The sequence below is a fragment of the Podarcis muralis genome, chromosome 5 (genome assembly GCF_964188315.1).
Source record: "Podarcis muralis chromosome 5, rPodMur119.hap1.1, whole genome shotgun sequence".
Classification (NCBI taxonomy): Eukaryota; Metazoa; Chordata; class Lepidosauria; order Squamata; family Lacertidae; genus Podarcis; species Podarcis muralis.
In genome coordinates, this window is record NC_135659.1 from 57694890 (window position 1) to 57722536 (window position 27647).

Genomic DNA, 27647 nt, shown 5'->3' on the forward strand with positions numbered 1-27647 from the left:
TAGAAAAATCAATTATTAAAATGCAATTAAGCATTGAGAATTGAAACTATATACTTATATAAATCTGTTTAAAAACATATCAATGATTACAACAAAAATAGCACAGCACCAGCCCCTTAATTAAAAGCAGTCAATTCCCAAAAGCCTGTTGGAACAAGAAACACTTCATCTGCCAGCGGAAGGACAACAAGGAGGAAGCCACTCCAGCTTCTCTAGGCAGGGAGTTCCAAAGTCTGGGAGCAGCCACCAAGAAGGCCCTCTCCTGTGTTCCCATCAAGTGTGCCTGGTGGGACTGAAACACACTCCCCCCCCCAAAAAAAATCTCAAAACCTGGGCGCTTTTGCATGAGAGAATACGGTCTTTCAGATAGCTTGGACTTAATCCATGTAGGGCAGGGGTCCTCAAACTACGGTCCGTGGGCCAGATTTGGCCCGCCAGGGTCTTGAACCCATCCCGCACGGCAATTGCAGAACCCGCCGCTGTCTAAGGTGAAAGGAAGTGTGGTGTCCCGTGCGTGAGCGCGACCTTAAGCCTTATTGCAAGCGATATCAGCAACGTGGGAGCAGTTGCGAAGCTTGAAGCAGCGGAGGTGAGAGAGCACAGGACTGTTAATTGTGCAAAGGCGGCCCTGGGGGTCTCTGATAACCCTGCTCCAATCGTGGGAGCCAAAGCAAGCAGCCTGTGCGGTGGCAATGCCGTGCCCCAGCCTGGGGCTGCACTCGCTCGCATCCAGCTGCCCGTGGGAAGCCACTACTGCTGCCGCCCCTGCCGTGGTCAACTCCGGGAGCAAGGAGCACCATCCCGCCCTGTGGGTGAGGGGGTGGGAGTTTGTGGCGGTGGCAGCAGATTCCCTTCCAGCGTCAGCGAGGAAGTGAGCGCTCTGACTGCTGATATGTAAGTGAGGCTGAGCATCACAGCAGCAGCTTATCCACTTTGGGTGTGGGTGTGTATGAGAGAGAGAGAGAGAGAGAGAGAGAGAGAGAGAGAGAGAGAGAATCGTGTTTATCTATCCATCTTTAATTTAGCTATCTGTGGCCAGCTGCCCCCCTCCACCTAAATCAAGTAAATCAATAAAAATATTGATCCTGCCCCCCCAACATGAAGCCTCCCTTCCATAAATCCTGGCTATGCCCATGTAGCTATCCCTCCCTTGAAAATACCATTTCTTCCTGTTCAGTCCATCCCTACAGCAATGATGTTCGTGATATAAAATATATGTGCAGTGTGCATAGGAATTGGTTTGTATTTTTTTCCAAACTGTAGTCTGGCCCCCCAACAGTGTCTGAGGGACAGTGAACTGGCCCCCTGTTTTAAAAGTTTGAGGACCCTTCATGTAGGGCTTTATAGGTGAAAACCAGCACTTGTGCCCAGAAACAGCTGGGTGGCCAGTGGAGCTGTTCTAGCAAGGAAGTCATATGTTCCCTATAACCAGCTCCAGTCAACAATCCAGTTGTTTAAACTTTTTCAAGATGAGCTAGTCATTTTTATCATAATTTTTTATTTTGTATTGTATTTTATGTTTATTGTGCCTGCATATTTTGTTGTACACTGCCTCAGTATTTTATATGAAGGGGAGGTCTTTAAGTAAGCTCATCAATCAATCAATCAATCAATCAGTCAGTCAAAATCCTGCCAAACAATAGAAATTCAACCTGTGAAGATTTCCTAGGAACATCTTCTCTGTGGCTCACCTGTTGATTTTCTGTTTGCTATGCAGCTTTTTAAATTTTAGGAACTCTGCCAGAGATAGTAACCCTACAGAAGTGAACAAAAGAGGCCATTATAATATTTGGGGCTGCTTTTCTTTATACAACAAGCAATGAAACCCAACCCCTACACAAGTGCTTCCTGAATAAATAGACCATGGGTTGGAACACATCCCCAAACACAAGATCAGCTGTTTAGGTAAATCTGGGCAATTGTTGCATTGGTTTTAGAATGTAAGTTGTACTGCTCTTTGAGGATTATGATGAGAAAACTTGCACGTTCTTCCCTACCAGTGTATTTCAGGCTGATCTCTTTTCCACCCACCAATTTTGAGATTGATCTCTCACTTCTGCTTTTCCTCAGATTAGTTTCATCTTCTCTGAGGTTTTCCAGTGGCTACTAAAGCAATATTTTCAAGAGTCAAAGATGGGAGGTAGAACAAAAACTATCCGAATCAGTTTTCCTGCAGCTCAATGAAATAAGCTTTATAAAACCTGAGTTTATAGATCAAAACAGAGCACCTTGTGAAATTTCTGCTGCATACATTTTGCTAAATTTGAGCAGTTTGGTAGCTAAGAATAAGCTCATATACACAGCCAATTTCTGAAAGCCAGATGCAACATAGCTGTTGGATAAACTGGACTTGGGAGAGGATGAGGAAGGGTTTAAGTTTGTCTTTGCATTTCCTAAGACTTGGTGCCAAGTGGAGACTGGCAGACTCCCTTTAGTTGTCTTCCATTGGGTAAAATGATTTTATTTTTGGTTAAAATACACACTGTGTAGTTTGGAATCTCATGATGCACACACATAGGTAAAGCCAGAAATAATAACTTTGGCTGGGAATACAGCCAAAGTTATTATGTCTGGCTTATGATGGCAACAGATCAGGGGGAAATGAGGAGGACAGGGGTAAATTCTTCCCCATTCCCTCTTAGCACAGGGGGACGGACGGATGGGCCTTTCACCCTCCAGATGTTGTTGGAATCCAACTTCTGTGAGCTCCCAGCCAGCATAGCCAATGGTGAAGGGTGAGAGAAGTTGCAGCCCAACAACTTTTGGAGCTTCACAGGTTCCTTTCCCCTGTCCTACAGATTCAGGTGTCTGTTTTTGTTGTTGTTGAGTAACTATTTAGGATCTGGCTTTTTTCACACACTCATACTTTTTAAGAAACGTAAAACTGTGGTGTCCTGTCCAGATGTCCTGTTCCCTGCAGCACCAAATACGAATTGCAAGTGTAACAGTAATCACAGGTGAAACACCGCAAACAGAATTCAGTCAGAACTGAGATGAAATATACAGTGGTACCTCGGGTTACATACGCTTCAGGTTACAGACTCCATAACCCAGAAATAGTACCTCGGGTTAAGAACTTTGCTTCAGGATGAGAACAGAAATCGTACTCTGGCGGCGCGACGGCCGCGGGAGGCCCCATTAGCTAAAGTGGTGCTTCAGGTTAAGAACAGTTTCAGGTTAAGTACGGACCTCCGGAACGAATTAAGTACTTAACCCGAGGTACCACTGTAATGGAATATTACATGACCTAAGAAGATGCATGTTTTGAAATAGTCTTCCTTTCTTTATTTCCCATATTTATGAAGAGTTCTGAACTTGTTATTCCTCTGCAGCATCCTATTGGGCAAGTCCAGACCTGTTTAACTTCAGCACCAGATCATGTACCTTTTGACTATTCTCTGGGCCTTAAGACCTAAAGCGTTGAGCACTCCACCAACAATGCCTGGATTACAACCAGTAGAGGAAAAGCTGTAAAGGCTGTCATTGACAGAGCTTTATTCAAGATTCAGGCATGACCCAAATCTGACCATTTACCAACTGAACCACATCCTGAGCAAAGCCAGAGCTTATAGTTGTTATTAATCATGTTATTTCCTGAAGGACCTGAGAACAAGAGTTAGTCACTGTACTGTTGAGGCTTGGAAGGAGCCAGGTGAGCAATCTTAGTAACAATGCTTGGTAGAAGGAAGCCAAAAATTATTCACTTAGAAGAGGCCACAGTCATCTGCACTCACCACTAACTATGTCTCCTGCTGGCTTTGTAGATTCACAGAATTGTAGTGCTGAAAGAGGCACAAAGGCCGTCCAGTTCAGCTCCATGCAAGGAAGTGGAATCCTCTATACCAGATCACTCTGTGATGGAAGAATATAATGTAAATTATAGGGTTCTACAAGCAGAGCAGAAAGAGTCATAGTGAACCTTGCCAATAGTATATGTGGCATAAGGAATATGTTTAACAAGACAAAAGCTGCATTCCTCTTGCTGAGAATCTTGCCATTGATTCCCTTATTTGAATACTATTAATTGCATATCATATTTATATTTATTACATGCAAACTGCCTGATCCTATAAAAAGTTAGGTGTGTCTAAACCTATTAAACTCAGTAGATTTAGATATGCCTAATTATTGCTAATGTCAGGCTAAATTTTTCCTCCTTTGCTATATAATAAATGCAACAATTCAAAACAGTTGCCTGGTTTCTTATTAAGCTGAGATGTGCACAAGCTTTGTGCCCACTCAATTGGTATTTGTATTTCTCCTTCCCTCTTCACATCTTGGTGTATTGTGATTAACCCAGGAAGTTTCTGTCCACCATAGATTCCCTTTACATAGGGATGGGAATCTATAGTTACTATGATTGGAACAAGGCAGCATCTTAAACCAGCTGCAAACTATGGTTTGTAATCCTAGCATGTGCAAATCCTGGTAACCATAATTTCCAGTTCAAGTTTAACAGGACACTATGGTTAATTCATTCAGGAAGTGTTGAATCATGCTGTAGGCGCAGGCATGGCCAAACTTGGCCCTCCAGATGTTTTGGGACTATAACTCCCATCATCCCTAGCTAACAGGACCAGTGGTCAGGGATGATGGGAGTTGTAGTCCCAAAACATCTGGAGGGCCAAGTTTGGCCATGCCTGCTGTAGGGGAAATGAAGAGGAGGAGCAAGGAGGAGTATGTGGCACAAGGCTTGTGCTTATCTCAGCTAATTAAGATGTGATAGGTGCATCTGAATTGCAGCACTCTCTTGTATCAAATGTTGTGCTCTAATATAGCATATTATTGATCTCCCTGTTTCGTGTAATGGCTGGATATTAATAGCTTATGTTTGATATACTGTCAGATTGACTAATGCCATTATCTCTGTAATGTATGAATTCTGAAGCCATTCCCTTTTATTTAGTTCTGATTGTGCTCATCAGTGTTTAGCAAAGGCTAATTTTGCATCAGCCAAGGAAACCAGAAGAGAGACTGGGGGTAGGGGGCATTATTCATTTATGTGTGAGATTTTGTACCCAAACTTCACCACTAAGTCCCAGGGCAGAATTACAACAAAGGTTTGCTGCAATGGGTTTTCGCTACTGAGGAAGGTTTTGCCATAATCCTGGAAACTGACGTATTGCTCCAAAATGGGATCATCCTGGAAACTGGCTCCAAAATGCGATCATCCTGGAGCACAATCTTGATGCCTGGGGAGATTCAGCTGATAGGCCTGCTCTTCTGAATTCAGTTTGCAGGCTTCCCGACATAAAGGTTGTCTGGTGTGTTTAATGAAACTCAATAACTCAGGCTTTTATGATGTCATTTCCCCCCTCTCTTTCATTTGCAGATATTGACGAATGTGTTGATGGGACTGACAACTGCCACATTGACGCCATCTGCCAGAACACTCCCAAATCTTACAAATGCATCTGCAAATCTGGCTACACCGGAGATGGGAAGCACTGCAAAGGTAGGGAGAATAGGTCAGCCCATTGAAGCAAAGATGGGGAGGAAATGCTTGCACGCTCTTTTATGCTGTTTTATGCGGAGGGGCAAAAACCCATTATATTTCAAAGAGTTTTTTTATTAGTTGTGTCTTAGCTGCAGTGAAGTTCCTTTGGTGTCTCTGAAAAATGTGAAGATCACTCTGCTACACTCACAGCCAATGTGGTCAGAATAATGGCTCTTCCAGATGGTTTTAATTTTATTTATTAAGCTAAATAAATGGATTATTCATTTTGTGCGGGGGTGAAACAGCATGGGGCTACCAGACTGCCTCTGGTTAGGCACTGATGAGGGAGAGGCTTGCTTAGCTTTAATAAGTATTCTTAGATAATTTCAGGGCCCTAGAGAATTTGGTGAGTTCTGTTTCAGCTTTCATTATCCTCCTTACCACCACCGCCGCCACCGCCACTGTCAGATGCAGTGGTCTCCACTGGTCAGTGTGGCTGAAAGAAACTTGCCCATGGTTATGGTGGACTGTGTGTACCTGTGTTCATGACAAGGGTGCTGATAAGTGGGGTTCCCTTCTACAACACAGGGACCCCACTTATGGGACATGCCCTGAAGGGTTTGTGGATCATAGAATGATAGAGCTGGAAGGGACCATAAGGGTCATCTAGTCCTGAGATCTCGTGCTCCACCAACTGAGCCATCTCAGTTTATGTTCATCATGTTTGATAGCTTCCATTGAGATACAGTGGCTTGGGGAACGGCTGTAGCTCCATGGTAGAGTATCTGCTTTGCCCACAGGAAGCCCCCAATTCAATCCCTAGCACCTTCAGGTAGGGCTGGGAAAGTCTTACTTGTCTGACAGAAACCTGGAGAGCTGCTGTGAGTCGGTGTAGACAGTACTGAGTTGGTTGGATCAGTTGTCTGATTCAGTATAAGGCAGCTTCCTGTATCCCTGTAACCAGTGCTATTTTTCTAGAAAACACACAGCATGAACGCCTCCCTTGTTCTCTTATAATGGCAATGGCGCCCACCTTGACAGGTGCCGGAACTGAGTTCCAGCTGACAAAAAGCCCTGCCTGTAATCTACCTCCCCATTGATGTGGAGGCCGCTCCCGAACAACCATAAACCCTGACCGCTGCAAATTGGCAGATACTGGGAGCTCTCGCACCAGCCAAGAAGTTCTTAAGCTGCAGCTGTGACTAGAAACAGGGTGGCCATCCCACCGTGCGGCTCTAATTCAACTGCATCTGTCAGGAGGAGGAGTGAGAGGCGAGGAGAAGGAATGGAGTGAAAGTAAGGAGGGACAGAGGACAGGGAAGAGAGTGGAGGGGGTGACCAGGAGCTGAGGGGATGGTGAGGAGGGGAAAAGAAGCAGAAGATAGTAGAACAGTCAAGCCAGAGGAGAATGTGGGGAAACTGAAACGCTGCACAATAAAGGACCTCAGGCAAGAAGGTTGTTGGGCTGATGCCAGGGACGCGGACTTATAAAAAATATTGGGGGGGCCCGGGAAAGCTCATGAATAATAAATAAGCTCATGAATATGCAAATAAAGTGGCGCCGCCTCCTCGTGAGCGAATAGGGGAGAGCGTGCTGCGCCTAGCCCCATGGAGTCGGCGCCTATGAGAGAGCCAGAGAGAGAGAGAGAGAGCCCGAGAGAGAGCGAGAGAGAGAGAGAGCGCAGCCAAGCCCCCTTCACCGCCTGCCCCCCCCCGCCAGCCCCCTCTCCCCTCCTCCCTAGGCGGCAGCTCCGCCATGACCACAAACGGCGGCGGCAGCAGCAGCAGCCGCGCGCGGCCCGGGCTCCCCTCGCCGGCCGCGGGAGCCAAGGCGCGCGATAATTTGCTTAAATTATGTCAGCGGCGCCCGGCAGAGCAGCCCTCTCGGCCACGGCAGCCCGGCTCTCCCAGCCCCCGGGGGCCGCCCTCCTCCCTCGCGCAACCGCAGCGTTCCCGCCCGGGGAGGCGGCGCCCCCAGGAGAGGCGGCAGCAGCAGCCGCGCGCGGCCCGGGCTCCCCTCGCCGGCCGCGGGAGCCAAGGCGCGCGATAATTTTTTTAATTATTGGGGGGGCCGAGCCCCCCCAATAAAATTTTTGAGGGGGCTCGGGCCCCCTCAGGCCCCATGGGGTCGGCGCCTATGGCTGATGCTCCCTCTTACTCTGAGACACCCCAAATAGCAGATGAATAGTCCCCAGATGTTTCTGTGGAGCACCCCTTTCCAAATTCCAAACTCATTTTAAAAACATTCTTAAAAAAACAAACACCAACCTATTTTTTGCTTCCTCCTTATCCATGCAGTTCTTGCTTGCAGTTTGGGCTTTTGTTGGGTGTCCAATAGGCTTTTCCAATAGGGTGGGTAGGTGAGTTGTGGCTATCTGAGTCTCTGTGTGTGTTATACATGTGGTATGTGGGCCTATGTGAGTGTGATCCTCAATGCAGCCCTTGGACCTTAAAAGGTTAGCCATCCCTATGTTAAAATCCCTGCAGATGTGGCTGCCTCTGCCCTTCACAGATATCCAGCGAAAACGGTCAGGGAATAATCTAATCTGTAGGACCTGAAGTGGTTCCCAGACTGGACTGAATAGCCCTCATAGGCTTTCCTTACAGCAAAAAGGCTGCTACTAAGGCTCATACTTACATGTTGACCCAAGGGCTGAAACTTGGGTTAAATATAATTATGGGATTTTCCCCCAGCAAACAGATTTGGTTTTCATGAACAGTCTTTCTAAATCGTGATGAACGTGGCTCCTGTACCCAAAGTGCTGTCACAGTGTCATCTCATGTGACATTTTTTTCTGGCCCTTTCTTGCTGAAATCCTGAATCAAAGGAATGGCTAAATTACTCTGTGCGTCTGAGTTACTGGATTTCCCCCCTATGTGGTTCCACCAATTATTTTCAATTAAGCAACTTAGCCACCTCAGTGTTGGAGTTTTATCTCCAGTGAATGATCAAAGTATCAAGCCCATCTTGAAACAGAACTGAGAGAGCTAAACTCTGAGATCACATAATAAACAAGGACTTGTTTTGAGTGCATCCCTTTATCAAGCTTCCAATAGTATTGCATGCATAAATTCCTGATTGGATAATCAAAAACTAAAGGCTATATTTCTGGGATTATGTTGGACAATGGTAGAGATGCATCCATCTTGCATTTAATATAGAAAACACAATTATGGTGGCTTTAACAAATGACCTGATGCCAAAGTTTTGACCATGAGTGGCAGTTTCTGACAGGATACATAGTGGGTCATTTTGAACCATGTGACGTGTGAACAATTTCGTTGTAAGCTGCTTTGAGTTTATTGACGGTGAATACAATTGTTTGAACAATACTATTGATGGTCTAGTAAACTTATAAACTCTAGCTAAAGCCCTTCAATGATTTTCATGCATGCGCTCAGTGAAAAGTTGGTAATTCTTGGACCGCTGATGTTCTCCATTCTATGTACAGATGTTGATGAATGTGAGCGTGACGACAATGCTGGCTGTGTCCATGAATGTGTCAACATCCCAGGGAATTATCGATGTACCTGCTACGATGGCTTCCGCCTGGCACATGATGGCCATAACTGCCTCGGTAAGAGATTCATGCATTGTCAAACTGTTTATATTCAAAACATATGAAAACAACAGTGTAAGATTTGCCATATAGACTTCCTATTTCAGAAGCAGCCTGAAACAAGAGCTCTCAGAGATATGAATATTTGCATTCTGGATCCAAAAGTTGAATTCTTTCTGTGAATTGCTGAGTGCAACTTTTCTGACTCAATTACATTGGCAGGCAGGTGTCCTCCAGAAATTCCTTTTTTGTGTGTGTGTGTCTCATAGCTGTTACGTATTTGGTCATAGAGCTCTGCATTGTTCAAAGCAGACAGAGGCAATGAGCTCTGAAATGTGCACTGTATCTGCTGAAGCATGCTTTCTTCAAATCCATTGTTTCTTCTCTGTTCTTTTGCACTGTCTTACGTATATTCAGTGGAAAGATGAAAAGCATCTTGGCCCAGAACTACAGTTGAAATGCAGCAGTTTTCTATTTCTGCTGACTCTGCCATCACGTGGCATTGCATAAACACCCCAGCTGTGAAGTTTTGCTGCAGGGTAGATTGATTCTCTATCTCATAGAGAAATACAAACTTTTCTGAAGTGGCTTCTTCTGTCAGGTTGAAGATTAAAGTAAAGATCATTAACACTTTCTTGGGAGACGGAGATAAGGCAGCTGGATTTATTTTCCAAACAACCTATGGAGAAAAATCATGTTAGTGAATAAAGCTTCTTTTGTCTATCATTTTGTTCCAGTGGGAAAAAACAAGGGGTGGGGGAGAGATGGTAAAAGTTAATGTATGTTGAGTGAGTGCCTGTTATAAAAGCTTCTTCCTTTCCTTGCTTAAGTTATGTTAATATCTTATCTTTAAGGATAGTGATCCCGGTTATAGTTCCCCATGTAGGAAAAGATCCTCTGCTGGGGCCTGGGATTGCCTGCCACCTCTGCTGCTGCCATCTTCTACCCCAGGCGTGAGAAAGAGAAAGTGCAGTGACTAGTACCCTTGAGCATTCAGATTGAACCTTTGTGGGGTAAACGCTGGGAGCATCTTGGTCCCTAATTCAGACACTCCTTCAGCTCTTGTTCTAGCAAGTGAGCAGGGCTACAGGTTTTCCTGAATACCGTCAGAGGCAGCATTCCTAGAAAAGTTGCCTGTCTGCAGCAAGTCTTGGCGAGCCCCTGGATTCTGCCAGCTGGCAAATGGATTGCCTGCCTGCCAGGGTGACTCACCGAGGCACTTGCGCAGGGATGAACAAAATCATTAGACTTGCAGGCACAAATGATGAGAAGAATTTAATTACGGGCTACAAAGTGCTTTCTTTTCCCTTTTGATTTCTGTGTTTTCAGGTGGTGTGCACCACTTTGGTTTTTACACTTCTGGAACACGTTGTAAAACAACAAAGAGGAGCGTATGGAGCATCAGGTATGGAGAACCTTTGGCCCTCCAGAACTACTACTCCCATCAGCCCAGTGGTCAGGGCTGATAAGTGTTGCAGTTCAGCAACATCTGGAGGACCAAAGGTTTCCCACACCTGTCCTAGATAGAAAGCATATGCACTGCCACTGAGTCATAGTGGAAGTGGAATGATTCAATTCCCCCCTCCCCAGATTGTAATGATCAAAAGGGTTTCCATTCTTGATATGCAATGTGTTGCTCACCATATGTTGTTGTACTACAGCTCCCATCAACCTTAGCCAGCAAGGCCAGTAATCAAGGATGATGGAAGTTGTTGTCCAACAGCATGCGGATGGCACCACATTGAGAAACCTCAAAAAATCACAAGCTTGAAAATAAGGTTGTTAAAGCTAGTGTTATTTTTCTAGAAAAAGAGGTGCCAGAACTCACCATGGACATCTTCCTTGTTCTCTTATAATAGCAGGGGTACCCACCTGAGAGAGAGCTGTCATGATATACATATAGGGTGAAGCAGTACCCTATCCCATAGGATCTAGAATGCCATTGGGTTGCAAAAGTAGCATAGCCAAATCTGAGTTTGTCTCAATATTGTCCTCCCTACATGCATGAGAACTTTTCTTAAAGCCACAAAGACTCTAGATTGCTGACATCACAAATCCACCTTCACACCTCTCATAGTAGCAAAAGTCTATATCGCTCTCATTGCTCATCTGTTAGGCCAAACTTGCTTTTCCGTTGAGATGTTTCCGAGCACAATTCAAAGTGCTGGTGTTGACCTTTAAAGCCCTAAACGGCCTCGGCCCAGTATACCTGAAGGAGCGTCTCCACCCCCATCGTTCTGCCCGGACACTGAGGTCCAGCACCGAGGGCCTTCTGACGGTTCCCTCATTGCGAGAAGCAAAGCTACAGGGAACCAGGAAGAGGGCCTTCTCGGTAGTGGCGCCCGCCCTGTGGAACGCCCTCCCATCAGATGTCAAAGCGATAAATAACTACCTGACATTCAGAAGACATCTTAAGGCAGCCCTGTTCAGGGAAGTTTTTAATCTGTGATATTTTACTGTATCTTTGGTTTCTATGGAAGCCGCCCAGAGTGGCTGGGGAAACCCAGCCAGATGGGCGGGGTACCAAAATTTTATTATTATTATTATTATTATTATTATTATTATTATTATTATTAGCCCCCTGGAAGCAAAAACCATTCACACACAGAAATGTAACTGTTCTGTCCTGGTTGCCATGCAGTTACTAAGTCTTGAACTACAGTATTTTTTTTTTTGCATGTTTTTAAAAGTATTATGTGTGATTATACCATAAGCATAAATGTCTCTAATAAACATTAACTTACTGTTGTTGTTTAGTCGTTTAGTCGTGTTCGACTCTTCGTGACCCCATGGACCAGAGCACGCTAGGCACTCCTGTCTTCATTAACTTACCGTTGCCAAATATACAAGTTGGCCCTAGTGCTTCTGCATATTAGGGTTGCCAGCTTACTAAAGTCACACTTAAAGATACAGTATGCATTTTAATTGTGACACTTGTAGGAAAGATGGAATTTAAATAAGATGGGGAGGTATAAAAACAAACAAACAAACAAACAAACAAACAAACAAACAAACATGGATCTAGACCTCTAGTGAATGCCAGGGTGTTTAGTCACTTGCTTTTCTGTCAGTGACTTATCTCTGCCCCCTTTACCCCCTCTCATTACCAAATGCTCTGTTTCCTTCTCTGAGATGGGTCTTGGCTTCCTTGTGCGAATTTGGGCTGCGGGCGCATTCTGTAGCCCTGTATCCTATTCCACAGTTGCCTGCTTTCTGCAGCTATATGGGAGTAGTTTTCTGCAGGAACTGTTTTGTAAAACTTTGCTGTTAAAGCCCTGTATACTATTTTTGTTGTGTCTGGACATATGAGTTTAAGTAAAAACAGCAGCAACAGCTGGGATTCTTCAGAGTTATTTAAACACTGACATTTCATCAGTGAAATGCTGCCCCTCCCACCCTCACTGCCCCAGGGTCTCATGTTGAAAGATTGTAATCTCCAAGTTATATATTTCAAACACATTTTTAGGGGAAATTGCTGACAGGGGAGGTAGCTGGCTCTGAATTCTTACTCCCATGCAGTAAATCTGTGAGTGGAGAGCCGCTGATGGGATGATAGCAGTGTACAAGCCTTGAATGATTTTCTCCCCTTCTGTCCCTTCTCCGTTTAAGGCACTTACACACCAGGTATTTCTGCACATTTGCAGTGTCCAAAGAACTTTTTTTTTTTTGAGGAGGAAGACACAATGATATGCTTGAGTTTTATCCCATTTTTCCTCTTCCTGGAATAATCTGATCAGTACTGTATAGATGTGAAAACTCCAAAGATGAGGCTGTTTCAAAATGGAACTATTCAGTGTTTGGAAGCAGTTTGTTTCTAACGTGTTATGTGATGTTTCTGGAGGGTGATTTCTAATGCCACACAGCCTTGGTTCCTGCTTGGCATAGCTAGGCACACCTGAGCCATTTTATTTCTGGGAGCAGCTATGGTAAGGTTACCAGAATTTTTTCAATAAATCCGGGGACACTTTTCAACTTCCTACTAAATAGATGGATTTTGTCCGGGGACAGATATGTAAATCTGGGGACTGTCCCCGGGAAACGGGGACGTCTGGTAACCTTAAGCTATAGAAAGGTTGTTGCTTTTGCTTCAGAGGTGGCAACCTTGCTCCATATAGAATTTTATTTTATTTGTTTTTAGTATTGTAATGGGACTTGCATAACATCAGAAAGCCTAGCCTGGAATTTATGAATGGCCCCTGCCTATCTTTCCTCACTTGGTTCTATAACATGAAAGCATTTGAAGGTTGTCTGCTCTTCCTTGGTTGATATAACTGCACTGATTTTGGCATAACCTGGATGAGCTGTGTTCTCTTTTGATACTTTGCAAATTCTGCTGGCTTACATAATTGCCTACTAGCTCAGAACAACCTTGTTCCCACTAAGACCACAAAACTGGCCTTTTTTCTTTTAAACTGAGCACCATGTAAACAAAAATATTTGCTTATAGGCAGAAAATATAATGGAGGAGAGGTTTCCCCCTGATTTCGAGTACAGCCACTTACTGTGTGCTGACGTAGGAACGATGGGCAGAACTTCATTCTGTATCACAATGTGAGAATCAAATGCTGTGATTCCCAGCGCTTTACAGTCTTTGTAATAATCTGCAGCTTCCCACAAGGATCATTTAACATCTTTAATGTATCTAAATATCTAACATCAGTTGCCCCTGCTGCTGTGTGGGAGCTCACCTCTTTTTCCAATTAGCCCTGCTGTGGGCGGATGGGGGGGGCAGGTTTTCCTCCCAGTGTAGAAGCCCCAGGATCCTGCTCTACTGACACAGGGTGAGCCCCACATCTGACCAAACAAATGAGTTAATAGCAAACATGATGAGAATCATAATATGGGGGGGAAGTGTGCAAATAAAGCCCAGGCCAAAACAAACCTTCAGCCTCACTTTGGAGAGCTTGAGCTCGCCTTGATCCGGCAGTATGTATGAGCCACACTGTTGTCATTCATTTATAAAAACAAGAGATATCAGTGCTCAGGTTTGCTTGGAAATCACAGCCCGACATGTTAGCCTTTCCCCACTCCCTACATCCAGATGCACGGGCATGGTGACTGTGGGAAAGAATTGTTTGTTTTATTGAGACAACTTATATATCCTGCTATTCCAATGCACTTGCGTTGTGCAGGGTGGCTTGCAGGAAATTAAAAACAAAACAGCCCCATAAGAATAAAATCAACAGCATAAAAACAGAAACTAGCTTGGCAGATAAAAACAATTTTAAGCCAAGCATCATTCTACCAGATAAAAATCAAACTGCCAGAAAAGGAAAGTTTTAACCAGTCATCAAAAAACAATAAAAGGGGTGGGTGTCAGACAGATCTCATGGGGTAAGGTGGATACGACCGCTGAGAAGGCCTTTTTATTTTACTTTTTGGTTCTGTCCAGTTGTGCCTCAGCTATGGCTGGGAAATGGAGAAGAACCTCTGCAATAGATCCAAGCCATTTAGGGCAGGCATAAGGAAACAGCCCTCCAGATGTTTTGAGACTACAAATCCCATCACCCCTGACCACTGGTCCTGTTAGCTAGGGATGATGGGAGTTGTAGTCACAAAACATCTGCAGGGCTGAGTTTGCCTATGCCTGATTTAGGGCTTTAAAGGTTGTTTTTATTGTTGTTCTGTGCTTCTTACTTCTCCAAGAGTTTCTTGTTCTTTATTGCATGTTCATTCTTATTCTCTTGCTACTCCATATACTTGAAATCATCTTCTGGAAGATTTGTGGGTCCGTCCCCCAACTCTGAATGTTCAAATCAGCCTTAAAAACATACCCCCCATTGGTTTTTTAAGATAGGTAATATAACTAACCATATTTTATCCCCCTACAGACCCATGTGTGTGGGTTAACAGACAAATTAATCAGCCTACCCCTTGTGTTTAAAAGCATGGGGCTGAGGAGAGTTTAAATACCATCTTAAGCAGTTTAATTGAAAGCATAGAAAGAAATTAGTGGTTAGGCCGATCACCCCCTTTCACTAACCCGTTTATCAAAGAAACATACTACAGACTGTTGCAGAATAGGTGTAATATGACCCCATGGATCATATTGCCAACTAACGCAAAGCACAGTGCACATGCTCAGAAGCACTATTTCCCCCTGTTCAGACTATGTTATAAGAAAAACGGGGCTAAAGGTAAAGGTAAAGGTACCCCTGTCCGTACGGGCCAGTCTTGACAGACTCTGGGGTTGTGCGCCCATCTCACTCAAGAGGCCGGGGGCCAGCGCTGTCCGGAGACACTTCCGGGTCACGTGGCCAGCGTGACAAAGCTGCATCTGGCGAGCCAGCGCAGCACACGGAAACGCCGTTTACCTTCCCGCTAGTAAGCGGTCCCTATTTATCTACTTGCACCCGGGGGTGCTTTCGAACTGCTAGGTTGGCAGGCGCTGGGACCGAGCAACGGGAGCGCACCCCGCCGCAGGGATTCGAACCGCCGACCTTTTGATCGGCAAGCCCTAGGCGCTGAGGCTTTTACCCACAGCGCCACCCGCGTCCCTCTTAATTAATCTCAGAAGATTCCAGGGCATTATTTGATTAAGGGCTCATCTATGCCTCTTGTTTTCCCCACCATTGCCTTCTGGGGAAACCTGCTGTTTACCTCTAAATCAGATCAAACAGCATATTGCTGTTTGTTCCAATTCAGTAGTAAAGAGTGTGTTTTCCAAGGGAAAGCTATATGTCAAATGCAAGACCACCTAGGAAGCATGGGACCAGTGGAAATCTGCTCGGACTCATGCTTTCTAGGCACGGCACAAGTGGAAGTGTGAGTGAGCCTGTATTCTAGTTGTAAAAGCAAAGCTGGTGAATATGCATTCTCCATTAAGAGAGATTGATTCGTTTCTGTAGTTTATCACAAGACCTAGAGCAGTGTCCAGACAAGATGCTAGAATGGCTGGGAGGTACCAACTTCACAGGTTTCAGTGCTGGCACTTGGTGCTAAAACCAGATTGCTGTGCTGAGTTTAAGAACAACAGCAGCAAACTGTGTTTCCCAGTATACAATCTCCTGTCCACTTACTCCCTTTGCATTCTTTAGGCTTGCTATGCCAGGTATTGCTTTGACCCACGCATAGGAGTGGGCTTTTGATGTCTTGTAAGTTTGAAAGAGAAGCAAGGGGGGAAAAGGACAATTCTGGAACTATCTTCAAATCCTCTTGAAGTGGGAAAAATGGGCAGGGCAGATTTCATTCCAATTAGTGTATGTGGGGGAAATCGCTAGTGAGCTTATTATGCGAGGATTATTCATGCATAAGCTTTCCATTAAACACAATCCAGTGGATTTGTCGCTCAACCCTAAACTCTACATTTAAAACATCTGGAACTAGCCAAGGGTGGGGCAATTCTCCTGCTTTCCTTTCCCATTATATGGTGAGTCCAAGAAAAGGAAGGGAGGAACAAAGAGAGGCTGAATGGAAGAATAAATATTAAGTCAGATCCATGTTGAATATGGTTTTGGCAGAAGCGACAATGGGGCCGGTTGTCAGTGCACCTGTGGTCTTTCCTCCCCTCCTCTATGGCTCCATATGACACATGCTTTCCAGTTGAACACTTGAAGAAGGAAGAAGAGAAATATTGAATTGGTTCTTTCTTGGGAGGAAAAGTGGAAGATTCACTCTTAGTCTTTTTACATCTTGTGTAAGGACTGAAGCAGCAACACCACACATTTCAGCCCACAGCGAAATGCGTGAGTGACCCACATGCATGGACCGTGTACATATCACTATGGGTTGTTTATGTTTCCTTGGACATCTTATGCTGCATTATTATGAACTAATCCAGTAATTTTGGTTGTTATTTTAAAGATGCTTTTATGGTAATGGTTAACGTGATTTGTGTTAGCCTAGTTTGTTTTATGTGGGTTTAATGTTTTAACACACCTTTGGATCAAAGGGAATCAATCAGTCAGTCAGTCAGTCAGTCAATGTACAAATGGCCACCAACTTGATAATGGCTTTAACATGGAGGATAAGGTTATCAATAACTATTAGCTGCAATAGCTGTTGGAGGCACAGTGCCTCTGAATACTGGTCGTTGGGTATCCTAGGCGGGGAGAGTCCAGTTGCACTCAGGTCCTGTTTATGTGCTTCTTGTTTGGCATTATGAGATCAGGATGCTGGAATAAATGGGCCTTTAGTCTGATCTGGCAGGGCTACTCCTATGTTTTTAGGTTCTATGAGACAGAAAGATGATGGAGTACAGAGGAAGAACTAGATTCCATCAGGCTTTCCTCTCAGACATGTCATTCCACACACTGTTTTCATAGTCCAGTTTACTGTACACCAATAAAAATGAAGTTTTTAGTATAAACTAATAGCAATCCAATCACTAAAGGGGCACAAAAGTGTACAGCAGTAATGTTCAATGCAATGTTTTAAATGCAGCTTTTAGAAAACTGGTCGCTGCAGACTATACTGCTATCTTTTCTCATGACAAACCTGGGTCATTTCCTTCTGGTTTCTGCCTCCTGCAGAGCTGGTTTATTAACAGTTGATTTCAGGGAAGCTGAGTAAGAACTTTGACATTTAAAAACCAAGATCATTAATTTACTTGGTCTTGGCAAGAACATCACGTGGGACAAGTACTGTAGGAATTAAGTGGCTGGGCTACACTTCTTTCTAGATATTTCTCACATCCATACACTCTTTTCTTACTGTCACCCAGTCAAACCTGTAAATCCATCTTCTGCTTCGTCTAACTTATCAGAGAGACACTAATTTCCTCAGCTTGAGGATCTCACCCTTCAAGCAGATGAGAGAAGAGAAATGTAACTGTGTTCTGTTTATGTTCTGAAATGCAACATGGCCTAGTGGTAAGGATATCAGTGACACAATTGGGAATAAATACATTTTTGGAAGTATGTAAACAATGCCTTCCAATAGCTTAGAAGAGCAAAATTTAGCTCATAGAACTCAATGGGACTTACATCTTCATAAAACACAAGCTTCTTTTCTTCTGCTCTGGAGAGTAGGACCTGAACCAGTGGATTCAAGTTACAAGAAAGGAGATTCCAACGAAACATCAGGAAGAACTTTCTGATAGTAAGAGTTGTTTGACAGTGGAACAGATTTCCTCGGGAATTGCTAAACACTCCTTCCTTGGAGGTTTTAAAGCAGAGGTTGGCTGGCCATCTGTAATGAATGATTCAGTTGAGATTCTTCCATTGCAGGGGGTTGGACTAGATGACCCTCATGGTCCAACTCAACAATTCTATGATTCTGTGAATTGTACAATAAACGGCTGATTTATCATGCTGTTGACTGAGAAGGGGAAAGGAAAGTCTAATTTAAGGTCAGTAGCTGGGAGAGGCATGAGCTGTTTTAAACCCAAATAGGGAAGCAGAAAATGACTAAATAAGGGGCCTGTAGCTGAGAGAAATGAAAGCCACTTTAACACACTCCAGACAGGAGGATCTATACTGATTGAAAGGTGCAGTCCTAAGCACCTTTTCTAGGGGTAAGTTCTATTGAACCAAATGGGATTCACTTTGGAGTAAATGTATTAGGCTCTTGCCCCTGGCTTGTGTGTTGCAAGATTGTTACAGGGAAAAGAAACCTATATTAAGCGCTGAGTGGAACCATTGTTTTGATTCATCTTCCAGATGATTGTGGAGGAGTTTTGCCCCAGCTGTACTAAAGAATCTATTGTGGAAAGATCTACATAACAGGCTGCGTTCTGTATTTGGCCACCTTCCTGTTCTGTAATATGGGAGAGAAAAATGTATAGGTCTAAAGAAGGTATTACAGACTTGCCTCTTCCGAGACCTGTGGAAGTTTTTTTGGAACTTGGTTATTGCTAGAATAAATCCCATTATCGTCCTTTTCTTTATCCCTAATAAGATTCCGAGTGACCTTTTGAACCAGAACAGGAATTTGAGCTGTTGTCCAAATCAAAGATGGGGATCTTTAGTCTTCTGCCTGTCTATGTTGCCTTTAATAAAATAGGCATTAGGTCTGCCGTCTCACTTTAGCTACTGGTTTTAACCAGCATCTTGTCTTTCTTGGGTTGACTTCAGGGAAATTATGGTTTCTTTATCAGTAAGAGTTTTACAGACTGTTATTGGCATGCAGGGGACTTAATGTGCCTAAGATAAAAATCACATTATTGAGAAAACACAGGAGCACAAATGATCACAAACACACAGTGCTTTCTGCCTTGTTGAAGCCATCTGATGTAATCTGGCTATGGCTTAATCTAGCTGGAAATATATAGAGAGCTCCTTCGCACAAATGCATATGCAGGATGTATGTTTCCCTTGGGGACTTGAAATCAGGCATCCAGGTCCAGGTCTGTCTACTAAACCAGTTGCCTAATCTTGCCACTACTCAAAGAATAGTTCAGAAAGGGAAGTCCTATTTGGGCTTTTCCCTCTATGCAGCAATTTCTGAAGGGAGAGAGCTGGCTGGCCTCACATCCACCACCACATCCTGCACCACCCTTACCACTGCCATCCTATCGCTGCTGGGAATGCCTGTAAAAGGGAGCCTGCTGTATACCTACCAGTGTCTACTATTAATTAGGAGCTGTTGTCAATTGTGGGCCTTAAGCAACCATTGAGGAAGAAACAGGAGTCAAGCTCTGCAGTGTAGGCAAAATCCCTGACAGACTGGGAGACCTTTATCTTCCTTCCAGATCACAGAAGAGCCAATGGCCTCCTGTGGATGCTTTCCCTTGAAGCTTGATGGCTCACCACAGAGGGTGGCAGCACACAAACCATGGGTCTCTGATTTTAGAGTTGGCAACTTCTGACACAACCTCAGCTTGGATTATGAGTCTTTCTTAGCCCCCAACTACTGATTTACTTTGCTATGAGGTTCTATGGACAGGTGAAAAGGATATTACTCGTTCCCAGAATATTTGTCCATGCATAACTGCCACATTTTGTGGTGATTTTCCTTACTTTCACAGTTGGTATGAATATATTTGGTTCTTTATGGATATTTTTGACGGTGGAATGGACTCCCTTGGGAAGTTGTGGACTCTTCTTCCTTGGAGGTTTTTAAGCAGAAGTTGGATGGTCGTCTGCCATGGATGCCTTAGTTGAGATTCCTGCCTTGCAGGGGGTTGAACTTGATGACTCTTGGGGTCCCTTCCAACTCTATGATTCTATGATTCTGTGTTTCAGAATCTGGAAGATCATGAGGCAAGACTCCAAAACACGCTGGTGCTATTTTAGAATGTTATTATTTGACAAATCATTGAGGAGTTTCTTTTGTTCTAAGCCATTTGCCTATAGTTTATATCTATACATCTTTCCTTTGGCGTCATAAATCTAGACATTGGCTCTGTACACATCATACCTCACATACGAACCACATTTCCCCCCCTCCAAGAATTCTGGACACTATAGTTTATTAAGGGTTGCTGGAAATTGTAATTCTGCGAGTGGTAAACTACAGTGCCCAGAATTCCTGGAGGCAAATAATGTGCTCCAAATGTGCTTTAAAAGAACACTGTGTTGAACAACTTGGTTAAGCAGTCCTTAAAATGTTCATGTTTTGGGATAGAATCTTAATAGTTGGCAATAGTCTGCAAGACGCCATTCATGACAGTGCGTTTGACTTTTCTGTGCATATGAGCTAGTCTGTGTGTTTTAATTAGCCCCTTAGACATTTGTTCAGGTATTCGGGTCTGATCTGAAATTCCTTCTCTCTGCATGCTGTCATCGACATGCTATTCTGACTTTTCCGGAGTCCGCTCCATGGCCCCACGGCTGATGTCCGAAGGGCTCAACTTTCCACTTAGCTGTTGGGCTTCAAATGCTCGAGTTCACAGGAGGTTTTCTTTGGCACTGGGCCTCTTGCCTTCTGTGTGTGTGTGTGTTGAGAAATGAGTTTGGTTATATTTCGCTTCTGTTCTATGATCAAGTATGTGAGGGATCCTGAGAGCAAGAAAATGCACCTTTCTCCTGCCTGAGGCACCAGCTCAGCACTCTACTTGGTCATCTATGATAACTTGAAGGAGAAGGTGTGCATTTCTAGCCACCAATATTTCAAAAGATCAGACGTAAAGTGGCAGGCAGATACTGGATAAGCTTTCACAATACAGTGGTACCTCAGGTTAAGTACTTAATTCGTTCCGGAGGTCCGTACTTAACCTGAAACTGTTCTTAACCTGAAGCACCACTTTAGCTAATGGGGCCTCCTGCTGCCGCCGCGCCACCGGAACCCGATTTTTGTTCTTGTCCTGAAGCAAAGTTCTTAACCTGAAGCACTATTTCTGGGTTAGCAGAGTGTGTAACCTGAAGCGTATGTAACCTGAAGCGTATGTAACCTGAGGTACCACTGTAGGCTGAACCACTGCCGTGATTAGATCTACATGTTTTGCTGGAAACTCGGTTATTTTTGGTTTTCCAAAAAGTATTGGATCAGAGATTAATATTAGTCAAGAAGGAGACATTGGAGTAATAGCAGCTTACAGAAAATGATAGTTTGTTGGACTGCAGGCAGCAGAAATGACAGGAAAAAGATGTACATTAGTCACAATTTTAGTAGTATGTGAAGTTCTGGTCTTGAAAAGGACATAGGACAAGCAGGAAGTGGTGAGCAACAATAGTTGGGGGGATGTGAGACATACCAATAAAAAGTTAAAATAGTTAAGACATTACCTTAGACAAGAGATGAGTAAGAAGAAATGTGATTGAATGATATGAAGTCATAAGTCACTTGGAAAATGTGGCCAGCAACTGGTTGTTAATGCTTTCATGTAAACTGTTGCCAAATTCGTTTGCTGGGTGTGTGTGTAGACACAGCCAACCTGCTGAGAGGCTGTTCATGAGGGGTGATGCTATTCTGTCCTCTGGAATACCTTGGTCAGAAACAATCCAAATCCTTATGATGGTAGACATTGGAAGCAGACCTCCTAGTGCAACCCCCCCCCCCCAACAACACCCAACCGCCTTTAGGGTGGCTTCCACTTACTCTCTGAAAGCAATGCCTGCTGGTTCAGAAAAGGTTAGTACAAATTGTCATTTTAATGTTGACTGACAGTAACACCAGTGTTGAGAGGATGGCTCTCTGGGGCTCTGCTCCACAACACCAGCCGTTCCTTTTTTAGAAATTTTTTTTTATTGAATTTTCAATTTTACAAACAAAACATTTTACATACCATTGAATATGCAGTGACCTCCCTCCCTCTCCTTCCTTGGCTCATTTTACAGTGGTACCTCAGGTTAAGTACTTAATTAGTTCCAGAGGTCCATTCTTAACCTGAAACTGTTCTTAACCTGAAGCACCACTTTAACTAATGGGGCCTCCCGCTGCCACCACGTCGTCGGAGCATGATTTCTGTTCTCATCCTGAAGCAACATTCTTAGCCCGAGGTACTATTTCTGGGTCAGTGGAGTCTGTAACCTGAAGCATATGTAACCTGAAGTGTATGTAACCCAAGGTACCACTGTATTTATATTCTCTTCCTGCATATTTTACTAAAACCATTTTTGTCAGTTCTCCATTTTTACATCCCTCGAACAATAATGACACTGTTGATTTTATCTTAATGCTGCCAGCGTTTTCAACTGTGTACAGTTACTTTCCATATAGTCACTAAATATTTTCCACTCTCCTTGCACTGATCCCCTTTCCTTTGTTCCCTTTAATGGCCCATCACCCAGGCAATCACCTCATCAAGAAACTGGCCTGGCTTATATTTTAAGACTTGCTGGATCCAGCGGTTAGAAGGGTCTCAACCCCGCCCCAAACTCACAACACTATCTTTTAGCACCCTGGGCTCTGCCTGCCTAAAGTACTAGTGTAGGGAAGCACACAGCAGTATGTTTTAATCAGGCTAACAAATCTTTAAAGCATTATGCCATGTTTACAGCTTTGTTTTATTAAATTAAAATAGACAAGTGGACAAGAGCTCACAAGAGTGGATTGGATGTGTGAGGTTCCTTAAAATTAATGAGTTCTGAGGCTTTTCTGCTCCAAATAGCAAAACATCTGTTATGTTCTGGGCCCTTAAAGAAGCCAGAAAGAATCTCTGCCCAAGATTTTGAAAGTCTGTGTTGCTTAAGGTTCGTGCCTTCTCTCTCAGAAATAAACAACCCCTCCCCCCCAAAACCAACCCAACTTTTTTCTACTTTTCTTGTAAGTGAAGCCTATTTCCTTCTAGGCAAAACTGTAGAAATGGTGGCTGTTATTTTCTGGTGCTGTGCTGTGTCTTGAGTTGCCACCAAGCGATTTTGGGTAACCTTAACACCTTGGCCAGCACAACAGCTGCAAAGGTGCACCAGACCTATGAAAACAACACTCGGAAAAGTGTGCTCTTTTCCACTGACCAATCAGGGAAGTCCAGCATGTGTTTGAAAATAAGCCATAGAGCCAAAGAAGGGAATTGTGTGTCTGGCTTGGGCTGAGGTTAATTGCCAGAAGTGACATACAGCAGGCTGCAGTTGAGGTCTAATCCTGGCACAGAGAGGTGAAAGTCAAATGGGCCATAGGGAGGAGGCAGGCTGCAGATCAGGCACTGAATCAGGCAAACAGAAGCCATGGTCCAGAGGCATAATCACATGTGGCCCAGTGGCAACATACTGGAGCAGCCAGGTGGGGCAAAGCAAGGGAGTCTTATGTGCTGCTTGGTTCAGTGAGTTGCTGACTATGAGGAACTGGCTTCCATGGACAGGTTTTATAAGGTCTGATGTGTCTCTGTTAGCTTGTGAGGTCAGTTGACTGGCTTCAGGCTATGGAGGCAGCTGAAAGTAGTTAGCCCAGTAATTCAGCCTAGGGGCTGCCCTTGCCCCACAGACCTTTGGCTGTCTGGCTGAACAAAACACTGAATTGCAGTGGGTAAACAATTACTCAGAAAATGAAATGCAGCGAATAAACAGTGGTGTCATGTGGATGAACAAAATAATGGCAGTTTCGGGTGGGGGGAGCCACTCCCAAGTCTCCACATTTGTTTTTGCCCATCGAAACAGTGTTCTGTAAGGGGGTTTATTAATGCTGGTCAGTCACCAGCATTTAGGATTTATAATGCATGGTGTGTCTGTTGATAGAGGATGGGGCACCCAGCATTACCTGAAAGCATGTCTAAGAGTGGCACTTACTTTTCCCCGTGGGAAAGGTAAATGAATGTACTCAGGAAGAACACTGGATTTGGGTGTAGCCCTGTTTCCTTGTCCCTGGTGGTCCCAACCACTAAAGATCAAGGCATCTATCTCCATTATCTCCATCCACTATTTTGTTACTTAACTGTGCTAGAATGTTGGGTCAGTTTAATGGAATATGGGAAACTGCTTTTTATAAAGTGATATGTTTATATACTTTGATGTCTTTCTGTTGTATAAATAGTGTGATGTAAGCATCAGACTCTCATTCTCTCCTTTGCTTCCCGAAACAGATGTGGATGAGTGTGCAGAGGGGAATGGTGGCTGCCAGCAAACATGTGTCAACATGATGGGGAGCTACGAGTGCCACTGTCGTGATGGCTTTTTCCTGAGTGATAACCAGCATACCTGCATCCAGCGCCCAGAAGGTTGGTCATTAACGCCTTTATTTCCTGCCAGGCATGTCACCCTCTGCCTCGATTGGATATTAAGGTTACATAAATAGATGGATAAACAGCTGTATGGGCATTATGAGATGTCAGATTTGTGTGTGTGTTATTATATGGTTGAGCACACTCTAGCTTACAAGTTGGGCCCTTTCCAATATCACTCCAAACAGTGATGGACTGATAGCATCAAACTGGAAGTCAAGGCCAAAAGGAGGCTGGGGTAGGGTAGTCATTCACTCTGATTTTGCTTCTCTGTCTTGGATTAACAGTGATCATCATGGGGATGGTTCAGTCCCAGTCCCCATATGAACTGCAGGTTTTAATACGCTGATTAAAAGCATTTGTCAACCACAAAACTTGGAAGTGCCCCGAGTTAACAGCTGATTGTAGTCTTGGTTGGAGAGCCCGGCTCTTTAGCTTAAGCTGCAGAATTCTCGAGACTCTCTTCACTTAATATATCACATGTTGTATTTTGTCTCTTGGATACAGATGTGCTAATAAAAACAAATGCATTTACAGCGTAATGTTAATAATTACTACTAAACCATTTACAACCAGGGCTATTTATATAAAGTGCCAACTTCTTTGGGATATGAGATGTCAGAAATCATGTGCATGTGTTTAAATAATTGTTTTAAAGTTTATTATCAACAGAAATGTAGAATATAAATGTGTGTGTGTGTGTATGTGTATATATATATATATATATATATATATATATATATATATATATATAAAAAAAACTTGTACCCATTTTATCATTCACCCTGCATTTACACTTGTCTAGCCACATTGGGCACTACAGTAGTGGTGATGCTGTGATGAATATGGGTTATGTTGGAAGCTGGGAGTGGGCAGTCAATTATACACTTGATTCATCTAATGCGAAGTTTGCACTGAACTATTTAGCCCACATTATCAACATGGCAGATTGGTAGTTTGAACTGATACTCATACTGTGCCCACCACAGTGATATATAATCATTACCATGTCATCATCCATAAGCTTTGTAGAAGAATTATGATTTAGTGTTTTTCCTTAAAGGAAAGAAGAAAGAACAGCTGGATTAGGTAAACCTAGTAGCTATACCTAGATTTACATAAAGACCTAGATTTACATAAAGTTTTTGGAGTGTTCAAGGAATTTCACACATTTCTGACCCCCATGAAATTTATATATCACTTGATGGTAAGAAACAAAATTCAGTGTGGTTGCATCTTGTCATCCTCACAACCACCCTATAAGAAAGATCAGTAAGGGTGTCGCTCTCTTATTGCAGTTGGGGAAACTGAGGCTGAAAAAAAGTGACTTCTATAAGGCTGTTTAATGAGTTCATGGAAGAGCTGAGATAAATATCAGGTGTCAAGGCTGACAGCTGTCAGAGGTGAGCCAAGAGCAGGAAACTTTGTGTTGAACCAGGGTGTCAAAGCCAAGGGCCAGGGCCAGGAGATAGCACAGAAGCACACCAGAGCCAGGATGACCTTGCTGCTCATGCAAGATCCCAGCCCAAATGGGAAGTCTTCCTAACCTTTCTTGTTCAGGAGGACCCAAAGCCCAGCCTGGGTGGATGAAGCCAGTCTAGAACAGGCTTCCTCAACCTCGGCCCTCCAGATGTTTTGGACTACAATTCCCATTATCCCTGACCACTGGTCCTGCTAGCTAAGGATCATGGGAGTTGTAGGCCAAAAACATCTGGAGGGCTGAGGTTGAGGAAGCCTGGTCTAGAACCTGATAATACTTCACTGCCAGAAACAACTGCCAGCTGCAGTTCTGATAGTTCACTGCTTGGGGCAACTGCCTGCAGAACAAACAGTTCTCAGTTGTTAGCTCTGACAGCTCTCTGATATGTAGTTCAGTCTCATAGTCATTCTGCTAGATAAGCTCTATGCAAGCAGAGCAGAAGACTCCAACATCAGCTTTGTCAGGAACAGGCTCGTCTGTGTTTGATGCTGACGGTCAGGCTTAGTTTTGTTGGAGACCATGTCAGTTAGAGAAGCTGCGGCAAAACCAAACAAGCTTTTTGATGCAAGCATCAAAGACCTTTCAAAAGCCTGTGAAACTCTAATGCCAAGTAGTGGCAGCTAATGCATATCCCTAACAATTTACCGAAGTAAAAGAGGGAAATATCTTGCCACAACAACCCACAGGACTCGCCTTTTCTTGTCATTTCTTGTGTCTTGGTTTTACCACCTCATCTTTGGCATTTATTTTCAGTTGCTTGGAATAGCCTCTAAGAAAAGCTAAAAAGCCAAGAAAGAAAGAGTTCTTGTTTTTGCCATGAAATTTGCAGTCTCCAGCTGGCACTGGATTCTGTTTTGATTTGTCTGTCCCCCTCAATCCCTGCTTTAGCCACAATAGTTTATTGAGGTAACTTTTTTCTTTGGAGTTTCTGTGCACCTGGCACAATTCAAAATGTTCTGAATTGATTGAACCATGATCTCCGGCATTGTAATCCCAGATCTGACTCCTGCTTCTTAATGCTTATAGTGGGGGGGGACCTGTGGCCCACCAGATGTTACTGTTGTTGGACTCCAATTCTCATCAGCCCCCAGCTAGTGTTCCCAGTGGTCAGGGATTGTGGGAGTTGCAACCCAACAACATCTGGGGTGCCACAAGTTCCCAGCCCTTGGATTGTTTTTTTTTTTTAATGGCTTTCTTGCTAATTATTGACAATTCTTTTCTGCCTTGAGCAGAAGTGTTTTTGTTCATGTGATGAGTTCATGTGATGCAAGATAACAAGGTCAGCAAGATTGTGATCTATAAGAAGCAAACAGTAATCCTCAACTCTTGCAGTAGGGTAAGGAGACGAATTTCCCTCAAATGGAATGCATTAATAGTACTGTATCAGGCTCTGGTAAAAGAAATTGTCCTCATGGGAAAATGTTCTAAGTAGAAGGAAGAGAACCTTCCATACGAGATATGATTCAAAGATACAAACCTATCATAGGTTCAGGGAAGACGATGGCTTGCCACGATGACGTGCAAATGAGGTCAGTGGCTTGCTTCAATTTTCTCTTTATTTTATTTTTGGACTCTCTCAAGCTCAGCCCTTCTTTATCCTCTTCCTCTGGGTAATTTGACTGTTCTTTGGCCTACAATATTTCTGATGGTATCCTCACAAAATCCAGCTGTCTCTTCCCTCGTTCTTTCAAATTT

At 43.8% G+C, this 27647-nt stretch overlaps 1 protein-coding gene across 5 annotated transcripts in view; it reads left to right on the top strand.

The window, feature by feature from the left end:
* The window catches only part of SCUBE3 (signal peptide, CUB domain and EGF like domain containing 3), a 110388-nt gene that overhangs the window by 20073 nt on the left and 62668 nt on the right, over positions 1–27647 (top strand). For all 5 annotated transcript variants that reach the window (XM_077928916.1, XM_077928920.1, XM_077928917.1 and 2 more), the window contains exons 2-4: positions 5333–5455; positions 8890–9015; positions 24335–24469. In XM_077928916.1, the coding sequence (XP_077785042.1) occupies positions 5333–5455; positions 8890–9015; positions 24335–24469 (384 nt within the window). The remainder of the gene's footprint in view (positions 1–5332; positions 5456–8889; positions 9016–24334; positions 24470–27647) is intronic.